The 18409-nt window shown below is 47.2% G+C and overlaps 1 protein-coding gene across 2 annotated transcripts in view; it reads right to left on the minus strand.

Moving 5' to 3' along the window:
* The window catches only part of MTOR (mechanistic target of rapamycin kinase), a 1113749-nt gene that overhangs the window by 370542 nt on the left and 724798 nt on the right, over positions 1-18409 (minus strand). For both annotated transcript variants that reach the window (XM_069241238.1, XM_069241237.1), the window contains one exon: positions 15230-15345. In XM_069241238.1, coding sequence (XP_069097339.1) covers positions 15230-15345 — 116 coding nt within the window. The remainder of the gene's footprint in view (positions 1-15229; positions 15346-18409) is intronic.

Here is an 18409-nt window from a genome sequence, read left to right on the forward strand (position 1 = left end):
GCACTGCAAGTGCAACTCAAGACAGGATAGTAGCACCATGGTGATCACTTAAACATGACACCAAAATGCTTCCCACATAGATTTTACAGTAAAGAAACACCCTTCCCACCAAGTACCCTTTCTTGGTGTCCTTTATTCTACCATGAGAACCACATCTCATTTAACTAAGAAAACTGGATCATGTTGTAGAACAAATGGTGTTCCAGTGGTTTATTTTATAATGTGATGTGTTACGTTTCTTGCATTGTGTAGTAGCACACTGCGGCCATCGCTCCATGAGCTCTGATAGTTATGCATTTTCGCACTACAGTGATGTTTCACTCGGACTGTGGTGTAGTGGAGGGACTTGTACTGTAAGATGTTTGGCTTGTGCTTTATGGCTGTGTTGTAAACTACAGTCACTGGCCTGCAAATAGCCATGTTGTGTACAATGGAGTCAGATAATAACTATGGATGCACCAGATTTAGTCCTAAGTGACTTTGTTTGCACACCCTCCCTCCAGTGGTAGCAAGGTTGATCTCTTGGATGCTTCCAGGCAGCAGCAGTTTAGATAATGGTTGATTTGGACAGGCATTAGTGACCTGCCTAGGATCAAATGGGGATGTTAGTGGGTAAAAGGTGCTTGCAAGCCCCAAGGAAGGGAAGGCCTTCTAGACTGCTGCATTCCTGCTTCATCACTAAATCATACTAAAAGAAAACAGCTGTCAATCTCCCTAAAAGGGTACAAATTTCCACAGAACTGAAAAAATGAGCCAAAATCACCAAACCATAACTATTTTAGGTATCTGATATCGCGCAGACCCAGTTCCAAGGAACCCTTCACAGAGAGCTTTGGAGTTGTAACCCAGACATGTTGGGCTGATATTGGACCGGTACTGGGTGAGGGGTGGTTGGATGAGACCAGATCAGAGAAACTAGTGTGTGATATGAGGGAAGATCATCTCATTGGCAATTTATAGGTAGCACCCTCTGCGGTGAGTTGTTATCCATTTATAATTTAAGGTGCACAGAGATACAGTGACTTGCCAAAAATCAAATCATCCTTTATTATTCATGTAAGTGTGATTGAACCCAGGTGAATAAGCTCCAGGGGACACCTCTGAACACTCACAGAAGACTCCCCCTTCATCAAAAGAGGTATCTGTGAAGTGTGATGTGTTCTGGAGTGAAAACTGTGCAAAGGCGGCACAAACCCCCTACAAAATGGTGACTCCCCCTTATGTGACAAACCTTGGATAGCAGATCGCATCTTACTTCACTCTCAACGTCCCCGACACTCGTTTTCTAATTCGGGGCGGTCTTGTGACAGGACCATATTAGATCCCTTCACTTCACCTACTCAGAAGTGGTCCATGTGAGTTTTAAGCTCAGCCAAATACAGTGTGACTGTGGGAAAAAAAGAACTGTAATAATAAAATACATTTTCTATTACAAATGTAAATATCGAAACCAGACCAAACCTATGACACGCGCAGTATCTCGCTGGAATTCGACTGCATACTTAAGCAGCAGTCACTATGGATTTCTACAAGCTCCTTTAACAGAACCACCTCCACGGTTACAGACAACGGGGCTAACAAAAGGAGCGCCTCTGTTTTGAGCGTCTTGCACAGAAGTGCTAACGGAAAGTACTGCTCTGTTTCTCCATGACTGCAAGCGGAACTTGTAATCCAGCTACCTACGATGCTTCTTTTATCCAGCTCGGGTGAATAAATTGCAAAGCTGGCCACTGGCAGGGTTTGTCCATTCAACCTGGAGGCTATCAACACGTTTCTGCAGAGGGTGCTGAAAAGTAAAGCATCAGAAACTCACAAGGACTGACGTCTAGCATGTGAGCACCCTTTTACTCACAACTGTGCATTTGTTTGACAGAATGGCTACACGGTACAGACTGTGACACCGAAAGCTTTCTCTGCCTATTACACTTAAGGAGTCTTGAATCTCTTGCCAGAACTGAGTTATAAGGAGACAGTGCCACATCAACCATGTTCCCACAAGGTTACTACATTACTTCTGCTTCTTGACATTTGGGCAAACAGCACTGCAAGCAGTATAGTGACAGCATAGGATACAACAACTCTTGACATTGCAATGTCCTCAAATGACAGCATCGTGTTATTCACATGAGGCAGGATGTGGTGGTCTTTCCGGTTGCAAGACCCAGTCAGCTAATTCAGTTGCTCTCGACTGTTGCGTGCCCTTCTCGAGTTCATTAAGCTGTCGCTTTGCACTCCTGAGTGAACGCAATTGTGTTTAGGCTGCTAAATGACACAGTTCAAAGGCGGGACCACCTCCACCTCCACCTCCCTGGACTTCCTGCTACTCGAGGGCGACTCCTATTCCAAAGCAAGCCCAACAGTAAGCTGTCTAATTCTTTAATGTGCTTCTTTGGTAATATGCACAGTAAGTATGTGTAATGAAGGAGAAAGGGCAGCATTATCCTTTTTGATACCGCTATCTGGACAGGTGCCGTAATAGGGAGGAAGTGCCAGAAAATCACCAAAGTGACCTCACTGTCGAATATTGTTGTCTATTTATTACATAAGATTCTGTTTGGTAGATCTGTGTACCCACAAATATTTAACAAGAGAGGGTTCCCACTTAGGGACAACAGTCATGGAGCGCCGTATTTCAAGGAGATTGTAGGTCTTGACAGGTATATTCTAGTCTTGTCCCAGTTTACCTTCAGCTTAGACAAGATGCCAAAGTTTCTCGGATAACTTCACCAATATTGTTCTCCGTCTACTGCATATGTAATAGTAAGTCATTGGCATGGGGTGAAATAATATCACAAATTGCCCCATTCAGGATTCCCTAGTCGCTACCCGTTGGTTCGATCACCATGGCAAATAAAAGGGTAGAAATAAGGTAGGCTTGCTAGTTCTCTGACATGCCTGATGTTGATCTGAGGTCACTCAGCCAGTGCGCACGCGTCGTCGGAGGGTGGTACATGATCTTGATACATCTATGAAAAGCTCCCCCAAGGTCGAAGTGGTCCAGCACCTTGTGGGGGTATCTCCAGCTGAGGGAGTTGAATGCCTTCTCTCCATCGACCATTAATAAAGCAACATAGGGCTATTTCATGGGGAAGGGTCTGGATATCTTCAACAGTCGCCCTATGTTTTGTGATGTATTGCAGCCCAGAATTATGCTGCTTTCGACAGAGACAAGGTGTGGCATGTGTGGCAGTAACCTACTGGCTAGGATTTTTCAGAGTATTTTATAATCAACATTTAATATGGAGAGGTAGCGATACACCTCTAATTCTTGTGGGGATTTACCTGGTTTCAGTATTGCAACCACCAGTGCCCCACGGGATGTGGCTGGGGTGGGGAGGATAGCATGTTCAGATGCCTCATTGTAAAGTGAGACCAGCTTGGGCATTAATTGGTCCACAAAAGATGTATAAAATTCAAAGAGGAGGCCATCTGCCTCAGCAACCTTTCCACATGCGAGCACTGATTTAGTCTTTCACTTCTGGCAAATAAATCGGCTGCCCCAGCGCACCCTTGTTTTGGCGCATCAGTTTAGACAAGAGGATATAGCAAAGTCTGGCCCTTCATCGTGCCTGCCACACACTTGCTTATAGTAACCCAGGAACGCTTTGATGATAGCTTCTTAGGGCTGCTGAAGGGTTCCGTCAAGATCTACAATACCTGTTTATGTTATGTTCTGTTGATTTGTATAGCGCACTAATCACCTTAGGGTATCTAGGCGCTTAAGGCGTTAAGGTGGTCTCCGACTGTCTGAATTTGCCATCCAGGCCAGAAGCCTACCTTATTTGTCGTCCTTTGTATGTGTTGGCAAGCTGTTTATGCCGCAAAGTCTAAGCAGTGTTGCCGGTCGACTAACACAGCCTTTTCTTCTTTGGTGTTGTGCAGAGAAGCTTTATGGCCAGCATAGATTAGCAATGGAGAACCATGAGGTGTGAGAGTCATACCTAGTATGGCAAGACAACTGGCAAGTGTGTGTGCTTTTAACAGTAACTAGTTACTCCGAGTGCTGCCTTAATATTCAAGATATGAGAGGAATAAATGAGGAGTAAGATCTTGGTAAGGCTACCTATCTAAGGCAGTGGTGAACATCCCCTAACACAATAAATACAATTTCAAGACAAATTAATATGAACACGAGGAGTTCCATGCAATCAGTGAAAATAGGGTATTGATACCAGAAATGTTCAGAGCCGATTGTTAGCTATTTGAGGCGTGAGAGTAGGCAAAAGATTAGAAACCTCGCTGCTGGTATCTAAATCAGATCTGCTACCGAAATGGTGTGCACCAGTGTCAAATAAAATGGCGGTACTCGTGGCTATGGTAGTCCAGCTGACCTTGCATTGATGACAAAGGACTGGATATGCACAAGTTCATGTACCATTTCCCAGACCATCTAACTGAGTGCGGTTGTGATCGAGGTGCTGTACCTCCACCCTTCGTCATGTTTGTTGCCTCATGCTGCTCTTCCAGTTCCAGGCTTCTTCTGGCTTCAGTCCTAGGCCTCTTCTGGCTTGGTGAAAAAGATTGTTAGTTGGTTAGCTATGATCTTCAGTGAGCAGGAAACAGGAGGGCATCAGGCAAAGTTTCCTTTTGACTTCTGTGAAAGTTGCTCTGCAGCGTTTTGCACCATTAGGGTGTAGTCTTGGAATATCATGAGCTTCCCAAAGCCTACTTCAAAATGCCTTTCTTTCAAGCTTGTATTACATTATGGTCTTTGTAACTGTAATTAAGAATCCTTGCGACCAACTGTCAGGGCCCCAGGTGTGGCGGTATCGCAGGGATACAATGGGCTCTCACCACTGTAAAATAGGCTGAAAGCCCACAGGAGGCAACCTTCTCTGATAACCAAATCTATATATATATACTGAGTAGGGTTGTAGCCTTCTGCACTTTGTGCGAACCCAATGATGCAGATATTATTACACCTGGCCTCTCCTTCCACAGCTTCTGCCAGCCCTTCTAAGAAGTGCACTCGGTTAGTAAGTTCCTACATTTGTTTCTGAAAATCCTATGTCGAGGATGACGCTCCTATAGTATATTTTCTGTGCTCTGTACCCTATCTGATAATTTGCATCAGTCCTCTTGCAGGAGGTAATTTATAGCCAACCTATCTTCTTTTTTTTTTCTAACGCTGTCTTGATGTCAATTATGGCCTCCAGAATCTTAGCTAGTTTTGCTTGTGTTGGGTCTCTTGCATCTGATGTTCCAGGAAGTTTAGGCCTATTTGTGGGCATGATGAGGTCTATGGGTATAGACTGTTATATTCTGCTGGAATCCCCAGTCTCGCAGGCACTCTGGATCTACCCATCATAATGGGGAACACAAGCCTGCCTCACCCAGAAAGTAATGCAAAAGAGAATTCGAATGAAATGGCTATCACACCTACTATACTGGGGGCAAGAGCAGCTAGAGTGAGTCACTGAAGGCAGTTGAGCATCAATCTTCTGTAGGTTCCCGTTCTAGTCCATAAACTGCAGAAGGAGTTTGTCGTCTGCAAGTGACTTGATCAGTACCTCTTGTGTCCTCCAACCATATACTGATCACAGATTGGTTCCGGCAGGGGGAACAACCCAGGATCACCCAAGAGTTTTAGAGTTCTGTGGAGTCGCAACATATCCTCCCAGGGGCACACTCGGATGTTCTGCTGCCATTACCAGATTAAGAGTGGGTGGGGGAGAGGGCTAGAGACAGGTGGCACTCAGGCGACTGTAAAATGGTAACAGCATAATTCAGTCAGAGTGCAGAAACCTTCCCCACCTAAGCACCAACCGACGTGGTGGTACTGTAATGGTGCTTAGCCTCTGTTTGCGAAGATCCACCAAAAAGGATGTTGTAAGGGCCCAAATTCCCTCCAAAAGCAAGCCGCAAGGCATTCGGAGAGTCCAGGAGAGCCCACCCCCACCCCCTAGGGGCAGCCCTGCAAAGTCTGTCGCCTTCCAGCCCACCAAGGGGTCTCCACCCAATATGTCCCAAAGGTCCCTATCGATCGTGTACTAGGGCACTGTCTGTTTACTGTAAATAAGCCCAGCAGCGTAAACCTTTAATAGACCCTTACCGATGAGTTTGCTTCAATTGGCAACACTGTCTATGTTCGTTCCCATTGTTCCCGTCAGCCCCACTAAGCATCAGGAGGTGGAACCTGGGTTTTCCCACCACCCGTGGAGGTACTCACAAGAAGGGCTCCTTCATGTTGGGGGCAATGGGAGCCGGAAAGGTCCCCGAAACAGGCCAGCTCATAACAATTAAGCACCAGGGGCCCAGGTTGGATTACCTCATCCACTGCTCTGACATATTTCCAGGGACAGCCGCCATTTTCTGCACACAAGCTGTTGATGTAAGGGTCTCTGGATACAATGGGAGCATCCAGAGGAAGAAGGCAAACTCTTTGCCATCGTCTGCCAGTGTGCCTCCACCACCTTACTTCTCAGTGCTAAAACTCATTGACTGTTGAAAATAGGGTTAAAGGATTTAGGTGTTCACAGTCCAAGCTGGAAGGCAACAGGCGGCTTCACTCACTGTTTGGGGAGTCACTTTTGGTGGGGAAGCTAAGAGCCAGAGGGCCCCAGAACCATTTGGGAGTCCACAAAGAACTGTGACCCTTCTGTCTGCCCACAGGGCTATGAGCTAGCACCATTGTGGGATCTCAGCCGAGAGCGACAGCTATGTTTGGGGAGTACGGTGCAATTCTTTCCAGTAATGTTTCCACTGTACAGCACAGGGTCAAAATGCAAGGGGAATGTGCGTTATGCAGGCAGCAACTAGGGGCCTTTTATTGTAAATAAGGCCAAAGCTGGCCGTATCAATGGCAATTTTTTGCCATGTTCTGTGCCAAAGCCACATTTCCATAATATGCACTTATTTATTCGTTTTTATGACTAGCCCATTGAACACATTTGCATTATGAAAGATAGATACAAAACATTGGCCTTTCATAGGAAACTAGAGTGAAGATTATACGATTTGTGGATGCACAATGACAGCATGACAGAGAAATCTGGGTCTAACCTCATTTCCACACCTAGTCAAAATATTGTGAACATGGATAAACATCCAAATCATGTGCCTTATTTGTACTATTTTTAACTAAATCTTTTGTTTGTTACATATTACTAGTAGTCTATTGAGCTTGTTCTCAGGATTCCTCATCAGTTGTTTTAAGCATTACGACCCGCAGAGCGAAATTGTTTTGCTTTTGATCTTGAGTAGTTGGGTCTGAGTGTTCAGGGAATACCAATATAGTGTCTTAACTTTTAAGCACCCTTTTTTTTATCAATCATCATTGTCGATGCTTTACACTTACCTTTATAGCAAGTATTTTGATCATGTCTCACTTATAACAGAAATGTACCCAGCATGGTGAATGGGCATGTACCCCTTCCCAGAGTGGCCCGCTACATCTGACCAGAACTTCTGTTCGACCCTAGGTGGAAACACGTTTAGGGCCTCATTATGGACTTGACGGGAAAACCTGCTGAGTTCGGCACTGGAGGTCTACAAAACCCCGCCGGCCACATTACTAACATTCAGCTCGGGCAGCCGGTGGAAACAGTGTTTCAGCCAGCGGGCCCAGCTGAATGCAGGGCCTGTACATTGACGCCGGCTCCACACGGAACTGGCGGCAATGTAGCGGTGCAGCGGGTGCAGTAGCACCCGTTGCGCATATCACTCCCCTTAAATCAGGCAGTGACATGCGCGACGGGGCTGTGCACAGGGGCAGTGCAGGGGCTGTCAGGGGGGGCCCCAAGGCACCCATTCCACCAGCCTTTCCCTGGCAGGGTAAACCGCCCGGGAAAGGCTGGTGGAATGAAGTACATTACCCGGCGGGCAGCGCTGCTTGCAGCACTGCTCTGACGGATATGTAACTCCGCCATCGCCAAGCTGCCTGGCGGCGGCAGCGTTACAACAGTGGCGGTCCTGCCACGTACATTATATGGCGGTCTGGGCTGCCATGCCGGTGGCCGCCACTGCCGGCATGGCGGCCCAGACCGCCATGTTCATAATGAGGCCCTTAGTGTGCAGAGAGGCAGAGGTCTGTCCCTTGTAATGACAGGTCCAGAACCCGTTCTGTGATCTGACAGGGTGCAGCAAGCGTGCCCTCATATTGGGTATAGCACTACTTTTGATAACCTGGGTGAATCACATAATTTGGTGCAGGCAGCCTGCTGAGTGCTTGAGAATTATTAGTGTGGTTAGACATTTTTCTCTGTGTCACAGAGAATATGGTCTGCTGACACCCTCATGTAAAGTTCCACCGTTAGGTGACCCCCCTTGATTCTTGCACAGACTTGCTGTGTGCATGTCTGATGACAACCTTGTAGAGAGATTTCACACTTCTTTCTGCCACTGATTTGGATAATCCTGCTTGGAGCCAGAATCACTGCACCCTGCAAGGAGAGCCAGGTCCTAGATGGGAGGCTGCCTGTGGAGCAGCCAGAAAATGATATCTGAAAGAGAATCAACCAAAACTGTGTTCTGAAATCTTACACAGGGGATTCATATACCCTGTCTGGAAAATGTGAGTATAAGTGGGATTAAAATCACTCCCCTTGGTTCCAGTTCCAAGTTCTTTATGACCAAATAAGGCTGTGCGCCACAGACTACACCAAGGACTGCTCTGTGATCAGGGTTGGTGTCTGCATGACAGCTAGTGCACCAGAGGTGAGGCCACATCACCTGAAAAACAACTTTACCTTTGGTAACACCCTTTCTGGTAAGTACTCTATGTAACCGCACATTTCTCACCTGTTAGGCTCCTCACATTTTGAATTCCACCCCCACCTCCGCCCCAGTGTCAAACTGGATCAGAAAGCTTTTCCAGCAATTGCTTCTGCACCTTAATAGGTGATGGCATCACACTCCACAGCAACTTTGTCCCACCGCCAGAAGTGGTGGCGTGAAACCGAAAATAAGCGCCACCTCTGGGCGCTGACATCAGTTAACAATAGAGCATTCTGCACCCAGCGAGGCAGAGCATCATCAAGATTGAGAACTAACATGAAACCTTATTAACCCCTAGAAGTCCACTCCACAGAAAAGGGAAGAGGACAAGTGGTGAGGAACCTGCAGTCAGATACAATATCCACCAGAAAGAGTGATACAGAAGGTAAGCAGCTTGCTCTGATAGATACTTCTAAGTGCACCTTCCTCATCTTTTGAATAGATACCAAAGCAGTACCACCTAAAAGGTGGAGGGACTGAGGAGTGGACTTGACATCAGGAAGTCCTGCAGGACCAAGTTGGCAACATGGCCTCCTCTGCCAACCAAGGAATCATGGCAGTGATGTCTGAAAAAAGGTGTATAAGGACACCCATCTCCAGAACAGAAACACTCCTGGCCCAAGGCTATAGTGATAGCCCTAACTCTGCTGGAATAAGCCCTGAGGCCCACATCAAGTTCTTTCTTGGCCAAAGTCACAGCAGATAGCACATGCAGCGAACTACTAATCTAGATAGAGTTCAGTTCAGGAACCACTTTCCATTCTTTGCATCACAGAGCTCCACAAAGAGTTATCCATCTCTTTGGTGAACATCAGTCGATGTAAAAGCAGAGGGGTCTCTTGAGGTCCAACAGCTGAAAGCTCTCCTCCTCTATAGAGGAATGTGGCATAAAGAAGAAAACAGTTAGTATTACAGAGTGCCTGACACGGAGGGCAAGACCACCTTTGCTAGAAAGGATGCCTAGAACTGAAGTACCAGCTTGTCCAGAAAGAAGATGATATATGGTGGTTGTACCAAATGCACCTGCAGCTCACTGACACAGTGCGCAGAAGTAATTGCAATGAGTCTCACTGAACAGCTGTATTCAGGCTTGAAAGACGTGCGCATCATAAATGTTAAAACCAACATATGGTGCCACTACAGCAAAACAAAAAAGGGGAAAACATATGCAAGCCCTTTCAAAAAACGCATCACAGCTAGTGACTTAAACAGAGCCGGCTGATCAGGCAAACACACAAAAGTCAAGAGAGCTCACAAATAACCTTTAACAGTGTCCATAGCAAGACCTTGCTGGGCCAAAGACAGGATTAAAAGAAGTACTAACAGTTTAGCCTGTAATGGATTGACCTGATGGTCCTTGCACCAGGCCACATACTTCGGCAAGCGTCCAGAGTGTAACTTTATGGATAGGCAGAGAGGTGCCACAATGACTGCCATAACCACTATGAGTAAGTCAAAGTCCCTCAACTGGTTTCACTCAATCACTACCCATGGAGGTGTGGGTTGTGGCGATTCAGATGAAGAACTCTTGCCTGCTGCTGGCAATGTAGATCTTCCTGCAGATAGCGATAGAGTGGAGGGCACATGTTAAGGTACCACTCTCTTCAAGTCAAGCCCAGTTTTGGGCTATCAGGATGATCTAAGCCCATCTCTCAATACCTTCTTCAGAACTCAGGGAAGTAGTGGCAGAAACAGGAACACAGAGGAAACCGGAGCCCTATCGAAGGCGTAATATGTCTCCCAGTGAGTCCTGAGTTGGAACATCTAAAGCACAAAAGGCTATCAACAGTGAGCAATCTCAGCGATAGCAGAAAGCTAGAGCCTAGGGAAGCCACACTGGGTGAAGATTCCTTGAACTAGCTCAAGGTGTAGACACCACTCGTAGTCGACTAGATGGAGTCGACTAAGATAATCCACCCTTCAGTGACCTTGCCAGATGGTTGACAATCAGCGCGATCTCCTGAAGATGATGCTCCCCTGAAGATCCAACCTGCGCCAACCCTACTTGTTACAGTACCATGTGGCAGTCGTGTTGTCCTTCAGAACTTGCACAGGGCTACCCTTGACAGAAGTTACATGGGCCATGAGAGCTAACCGGATGATATGTAGCACAAAAGGTTTAATATGATGCCTCTGATTTCCACCTTATTCAGGTGGTCTCCACAGACTGGAGCAGAGGCATCCTTCATTACAGTGAGCTTTACGTGGGGAGGGGAGAAATGCTTACCACATGACAGGATGGCCTCCTTCAACCAACATTGAAGGTAGTGTGCCATCTCATCTGCTTACCACATGACAGGATGGCCTTCAACCAACACTGAAGGTACTGTGCATCTAGTCTGACACACATATGTTGTCTGTTAGGCATTTTCAGTGCTAAGCCCTTGAAGAAAGAGGTTCCACTGGAAAGCCCACATGTGCCAAGAGGCATGTGACACCAACTGGATTTATGAGGCCAGGAGATGAAGGACTGAATTAAGTACTGAATGTTATATTTCAGTCATTTACTAGTAAAAATGTATTTTGCCCCTCACTGTCCACAAGTGACTCCTTAAGGGGGATTAAGAGTGGTTTTAGTGATGGTGGCACTGGAAAAGTAAGACCAGCACTGGCCACGTTGCTACAGCCCTGCCATCAAGCCCTTGGAGCCCTGATAGGAGTTAGACTGGTGGGCATGGCTGTCTTTAGCTATATGTTGGGCCCTGGAGGCAACCCCTAAACCTCTGGAATTACTTGTGAAATTGGCAGTTTGAAGATAGCAAGACCAAGGAGCAAGCTATAGCACAGCCAAATACTCCTTGTCCCCAAACAGACTTGGGCCATCAAAGAGCATGTCCGTGAGGGATGTCTGCATGTCCCTAGAGAAACATGTGCCACACATGCAGACTTGCCCATAGCACTGCCTATGCAGTCTGTGGTGTCCAGAATGATTTGCAGGATGTATTTTGCAGCATCCTATCCATCGGAGACTGTCTGGGCAAACGTGTTTGAAATCTCCTTGGGGACTGCTGCCAAGAACCTGCTTGCCACATTGCAGAGGATGGTGTTTCTGCCTAGCAGACATACCAGATTCAAATTGCAGAAGGCTACACTGGCATAGGAAAATACCCTCTTGTTAAGTGCATCAATGGATTTGGATTCTCTCATTTTGCATTGATTATGCTGCTGATGCCTGCATCACAACACTTTCAGTGAGGGGTTAAGAGTCAAAATATCTGGGTCACTATGAGTTTGAGATTTGAGGAACCTCGCTAACGAGTGATTTACCGGCAGTGCCTACTAGGGTTTTCCCCACAACGCAGCCAGAACATCTATCAGGGTTTCACTGAAAGAGTTCTAAGGGCTCTGAAGATGAAGGGACACAAAAACTAAGCTGTTTTAAAGAATAAATTACAGAGTAAAAAGAGAAGTGGACTGTTGGGGGCACATACCCTTTGTGTGAACTGAATCTGAGCCCTGTGAGTGCAGTGTCTGAGAGTAGATGCCAGGTATGACAGACAGACGCTGAGTTACTCTGTAAATCAGTGTCAGATTGGGGTTAACTGAATAGTGTATCTGCTCTAATTGTGCCGCACTGCTCTAATTGTGCAGCTTAGTGTGAAGTAATGCTGTATGATGAAAGCCTTTCTTATTCAAAAGTCAAACACTGGGCTGGTTTATTCATAATTGTGTCTGTTGGTTGAGTGTTGAGTTCTGAGCACTACCACCCTCATAATCCTGACTGCTCACTCTCACTACCTGAGAGGATGTAGTTGGCCAATCTGCAGAGTCATAGTAGCAAATACCCAAGGAAATCAATAAATCAATCAAATAATTTCTTAAGCGCACTACTCACCCGGTAGGGTCTCAAGATGCTGGGGGGGGGTTGGGGGGGGGGGACGAGGGAGGGGGATTGTCGGTTATGCTCAAAAAGCCATGTTTTAAGGTGCTTTCTGAAGGTTAGGAGGTCCTGGGTCTTGAGTATGTTGGTGGGGACGGAGTTCCAGGTCTTGGCGGCGCGGTGGGAGAAGTATCTTCCGCCGGAGTTGGTGCGTTGGATGCGGGGGACTGTAGCGAGGGCGAGGTCGGCGGAGTGGAGCTGTCGAGTTGGTATGTGGAAGTTTACTCATTTGTTGAGGTAGGCCGGTCCAGTGTCGTGGAGGGCTTTGTGAGCGTGGACGAGGACTTTGAAAATTATCCTTTTGTTGATGGGCAACCAGTGTAGGGATCTGAGGTGGGTGGATATGTGTTCGTGGCGAAGGAGGTTGAGGATGAGACTTGCGGCTGCATTCTGGAATCGCTGGAGTTTTCTTTGAAGCTTGGCTGTGGTCCCTGTGTAGAGGGCGTTGCCATAATCCAGTCTGCTGCTAATGAGGGCGTGGGTGACTGTTCTTCTTGTTTCTAAAGGAATCCATTTCAAAGTCTTGCGTAGCATGCGAAGGGTGTTGAAGCAGGAGGATGATATGGCGTTGATTTGCTGGGTCATGGAGAGAGATGAGTCCAGAACGATGCCAAGGAGGTTGCGTGCGTGGGTGTTGGGGGTGGTCCGAGGGTGGTGGGCCACCAGGAGTCGTTCCATGCTGTCTTGTTGGGGCCGAAGATGATGATCTCTGGTTTGTTTGAGTTTAATTTGAGGTGGCTTGCTGTCATCCATTTGGCGATGTCGAGGAGTCTGGCGTGCAGGTTAATCTTGGCGGTGGCCGGGTTCCTGGTGAGGGAGATGATGAGCTGAGTGTCGTCGGCGTATGAAATGACGGTGATGCTGTGGGAGCGGAGGATGTTGGCGAGACGAGCCATGTAGATGTTGAAGAGGGTGGGGCTGAGGGAGGATCCTTCGGGGACCCCACAGATGATCTTGGTGGCTGTAGCCCAGAAAGGAGGAAGGCAAACTCTTTGGGTTCTTTCGGAAAGGAAGGAGGTGAGCCAGTCCAGGGCCTTGTGGCGAATTCTGGCTTCAAAAAGGCGTGCGCGGAGGGTTTGGTGGCACACAGTGTCAAAAGCTGCAGAGAGGTCTAGGAGGATGACGGCGACGGTCTCGCCCTTGTCCACTCTGGTCCTGATGTCGCCTGTGCAGGCAAAGAGGGCGGTCTCAGTGCTGTGGATCTTGCGGAATCCAGACTGGGAGGCGTCAAGTATGTTGGTTTCTTCTAAGAAGCGAGACAGTTGTGCGTTTACTATCTTTTCAGCGACCTTTGCGGGGAAGACGAGAAGAGAGATGTGTCGGTAGTTTGTGAGGTCTTTCAGGTCTGCTTTGTGTTTTTTGAGAAGAGCGTTGACTTCGGCGTGCTTCCAAACGTCTGGGAAGGTTGCGGTGTCGAAGGAACTGTTGATGACGGCACGGAGCTGGGGAGCGATGATTTGGCTGGCCTTGTTGAAAATGTGGTGGGGGCAAGGGTCTATTGGGGAGCCTGAGTGGATGGAGTTTATGGTTTTGCCGATTTCTTTGTCGTTGGTGGTGGTCCAGGTGTTAAGTTGGTTGGTGTGGCAGGGTGTTGTGGTGTTGGTTGTGTCGCTGGTGGTGATGGTGGGTGCTGATGATGTGAAGTTGTTATGGCAAATGTCCTCAACCATCGTGGTTGGAGCCTCTATGCCCATGCCTGCAGTACAGTCCCTCTGAACAGAGCCTGTCAGTCACACTGTAACTGAATCTATAACTTGTAACCACCTTTGTTAATGTGGACTACTAGATCTCGTTACCCAAGAAAGTTAGTACACAGATATGAGTCTCTGCTTTTTCAGCAATGTAATAATACTTGAGAAACCTGGGGAAACAGTGATAAAAGGCTAGGTCATTGGAATTATTGTCTCTCTTGTTAGTCCCTGAAATCATGACACAGCAACATTCCAGCATTATAAATATCAGATAAATTCACAAGTTCTTCCAAGATGACACCTTTTAAGATCAACTCAATAGTGTGATGTATTATCTGCTAATGGTTTTCGCTTCTTATTCAGACTCCACAAACATGTCTTTGATTTTGCCTTGCTATTAATTACACTTTTCCTGGTGGAAGCTAGCCTCTTAACTCCTCAAACTCCTCCCAATCCAAAAGGGGAGTGTGTTTTCTATTTTCACTCTTTGGCTTCAAAAACAAATTCCACTGACTCTTAGCCACACTAAATTAAAGTTTGATGTTTAGTATCACGGCTCTTAGCGCTGTTTTCTGGCAATTCCGACAGGTTTCCTGAAAGTCTATGCCCTAAAGCCATGCTGGTGCTCTTTTTTTGGACTTGAGCATTGCAAATACAGAGGGCTGCTATGTGGATTTCTTATAAAATGACGACTGTCTTAACTTCAGTGCATGCAGAAGAGAGAGAGAAGGGTTTTGTCATCTATGGGTCCCATGACTATAAGTCCTTTTACGTAGAGGACCCTAGTTAAGGTGGGCAGCTAAATCATGCTGGGAACTTCTTCTACAGTACAAAACGTACAGATGTCAGTGTGTATACTGCCCTGAATGCGACTGAGGAAGCATGTGGTGCATTTGCATGTTGAAGAACGAGTACTTAAGAAGAATAAAGCAGGAGCACCTACCTTGCCATAAGTTTATGAAGCTCTTGTTTATGCTGCTGGTCCTCTGCAGCAATAGCATGCTGGGCCTGCTGCTGCATTGTCTGCACAAAGTGCTGCATGTGCTGGAAGGCCTCAATCTACAGAAAAGAGAATGCTTGGTTACAAAAGCATTGCATGCATAAGTCATGAACAGAGCAAAATTAGGCTAGTAATAATCATATAAGTCTGCAGACAGAGGAGCCAGGTTTGGGAATGACAGAAGGTCGGGCAGAACAATCCTGGTCAGAACTCAAAGGTAATGTCAGAGAGTTGCAGGCAAACAGGTTCTGGATGGAAGTGGAGTGATGTGGGCATCAGAGAAGACACATAGCCAGGAGTGTAGAGAACTGCCTCATACCAGCTTTTTATCCCTGATTCCCACACCCTAAACAGCTGAGCTTTATCCTAATCTTTAGTGCCTGTTTTTGCTCTTTCAAAAAAACCTATCCTTTCTGATAGAGATTTTTAACCGCTGACTTCTAATTACAGATTTCCTGCCTTGTGAATTAATACCAAACAGTACCACCCCTGGAGGTGGGTCTGTGGAATGGCTCAGACCAGGAAATCCTGCAGGAGGGAATGTCCAAAATGCCCGTACCGTCAGTCCTGGCTATCCAGGCAGTAGTGCTTCATGAACATAAGAAGAGGCTTCCATGTTGCAGCCTGGCAGATGCTGGAGACTGGCACACCACACACAAGTGCAGTGGTAGTAGCTTTGTCTCTAGTCAAATGAGCATGCAAGTCTTCTGGTGCTGTTTCTTGGCTAGCCCATAGTTGAACTTCATAAATAAAAGATCTTGTTTCCAAGGTTGGCAGGGAACTCTGGGAGCATCTGAGTGGCCAGGCCAGGCAGGTGACGTCAGAGCCCGCTCCTGATAGGTGCTTACCTGGTTGGGTGACCAATCCTTCTCTCAGGGCTATTTAGGGTCTCTCTCTTGGGTGGGTCCTCAGATTCGGCTTGCAAGACTCCAGTAGGAATCCTATACAACCTCCACTTTGACTTCTGGCCACTGGAACCGCAACTGGACCCTCCAGGAACTTACAACACTGCAATCAACGAAGAAGACTCTTCTGCAACTTTGTTTCCACGGCTCCTTTGAGCTTTGCAACATTTCCCCAGCTGTGTGTCCTCACAAGACAGCAACTCTTCAGCCTGCACAAGAAGAAGAAGGAATCTCCCTTGGAGTGAAGGAGTCACTCCCCTGCCACTGCAGGCACCTATAGCAAGCAACGACCGGCTGCATGGATATCCACTCATCTTGAGCTGCGTGGATCCTGCATAACAGGTGGTAGTCCGGAGTAGTCCTTTTGGTCCTCTCTGCCAGCTGTCCAACTTTGGTGGAGGTAAGCCTTTGCCTTCACATGCAGGACAGTACCACCATACACCACGTCTCTTCCAGCTGCCAAGGCTTGTTTGCATCTCCTCCAAGGGTTCTTCAGGCGATGTGCAGCTACAGCCCCCAGCACTCCTTCCTGCAAAGCACACCCTCCTGCGTGGTTCTCTGCCGACGTGGGATCTCCTTTTGTAGTGCTGCGTGGGCTTCTTCTGAGACTCCTGTCCCCGTCCTGTGGGTGCTGCCCCTGCTACTGTGGACACTCTGTGACGCTAAGGGTTCCCTGTGACGCCCCCTCCTGGGTTGAGTCATCTTGGGCCTTGTTGGTCCCCAGCAACACCACTTTTCCACTAACAGCGAGTTTGCGTTTGCCAAGGCTTGGTGGTGGAATTCCAGCACCAACACCCGTCTGCAGTCTGCACACCAGCGTGGGATATCTTCTACATCCATCAGGAACTCTTCTCCAGGGCTGTAGTGCTAACCTTTTCTTCATCACAGTTGACCAACTCCTGCAAGTATAACTGGGTAGGTAGTAGCTCCTACTCCTCCTGGACTCGACTGTGACTCTTGGACTTGGTCCCCTCTCTCCACAGGTCTTCTTTCTTCAGGAATCCACTGCTGGTTTTCTTGCTGTCTTCTCTGGGAGAATTATTTTTCTTATTTTCCTCCTTTTGGGTGGTTTGGGGAAAATTCAGTGATTTACTCCTGCTTTCCTGGTCGCTGGGGGGTGTTGTGTTACTTACCTCTGTGTTTTTTTATTATTCCCCTCTACAACATTTCACTTACCTAGGTGGGGGGCCTGTGCTCGCATTCCATTTTTTTAGTATATAGTTTGTGCTTCCTCTAGGGTCACAATTGGTTATTGCTATTTGCATTGTTTCCCAACCTTTTCTATGCCTATTTCTGATTACCAGTGTATATATTTAGTGTATTACTTACCGACTATTGGAGGGTTGCCCTTTTAGTATTTTGTGGTATTGTGTTCCAAAAATAAAGTACCTTTATTTTTGTACAACTGAGTGTTTTCTTTCATGTGTGTAAGTGGTGTGTAAGTGCTGTGTGACTACAGTGGTACTGCATGAGCTTTGCATGTCTCCTAGATAAGCCTTGGCTGCTCATCCACATACCTCTAGAGAGCCCTGGCTCCTTAGACAGTCTACACTTCACTAATAGAGGATACCTGGACCTTGTATAAGAGATAACACCATAGGTGTTCACTACACACCAGGCTAGCTTCCTACAATGGGTACCAAGAATGGTCCCCAAGGGATGCAGCATGTATTGTGCCACCCTCAGGGACCACTCGCCAACCACATGACAGACTGCCATTGCAGGCTGCGTGTCTTGGTGCAGACAAAAGTGAAAACATGACATGGAACACAGCCTGGGTGCCATGTCCCCTAACACTGCAATCAATATATGGAAGTCACCCCTCTAGCAGGCCTTACAGCCCTAAGGCATAACTTCACACGCAGATATGTCTCTACTATATCTTTGTCAATTCTCAGACATAGTGAGTGACCAGGGAAGCCATTTTAAATGCACGTGCTGGATACTGGTCAACACGAGTTCCCCAGCTACATGATGGTTTCATTGAAGATAGGGGTGTTTGGTATGAAACATCTTGTACTGGTGAACCCACGCTGAGGCGGGTGTTGGGTTTATCAATGCTCGCACCCAGAGGGCACCTGAAACTTGCCCCCTGGAGTCCTATCAGCCTCTGGTGTGCTCATGGACTGATTTCTGCAAGCCTGCCACCCAAGACACCGTTCTGACCCCCTAGGGTGAAAGCCTTCTGCTCTCAGGAGGCCCAGAACAAAAGCCTGTT

Source organism: Pleurodeles waltl, chromosome 6, assembly GCF_031143425.1.
Source record: "Pleurodeles waltl isolate 20211129_DDA chromosome 6, aPleWal1.hap1.20221129, whole genome shotgun sequence".
Lineage (NCBI taxonomy): Eukaryota > Metazoa > Chordata > Amphibia > Caudata > Salamandridae > Pleurodeles > Pleurodeles waltl.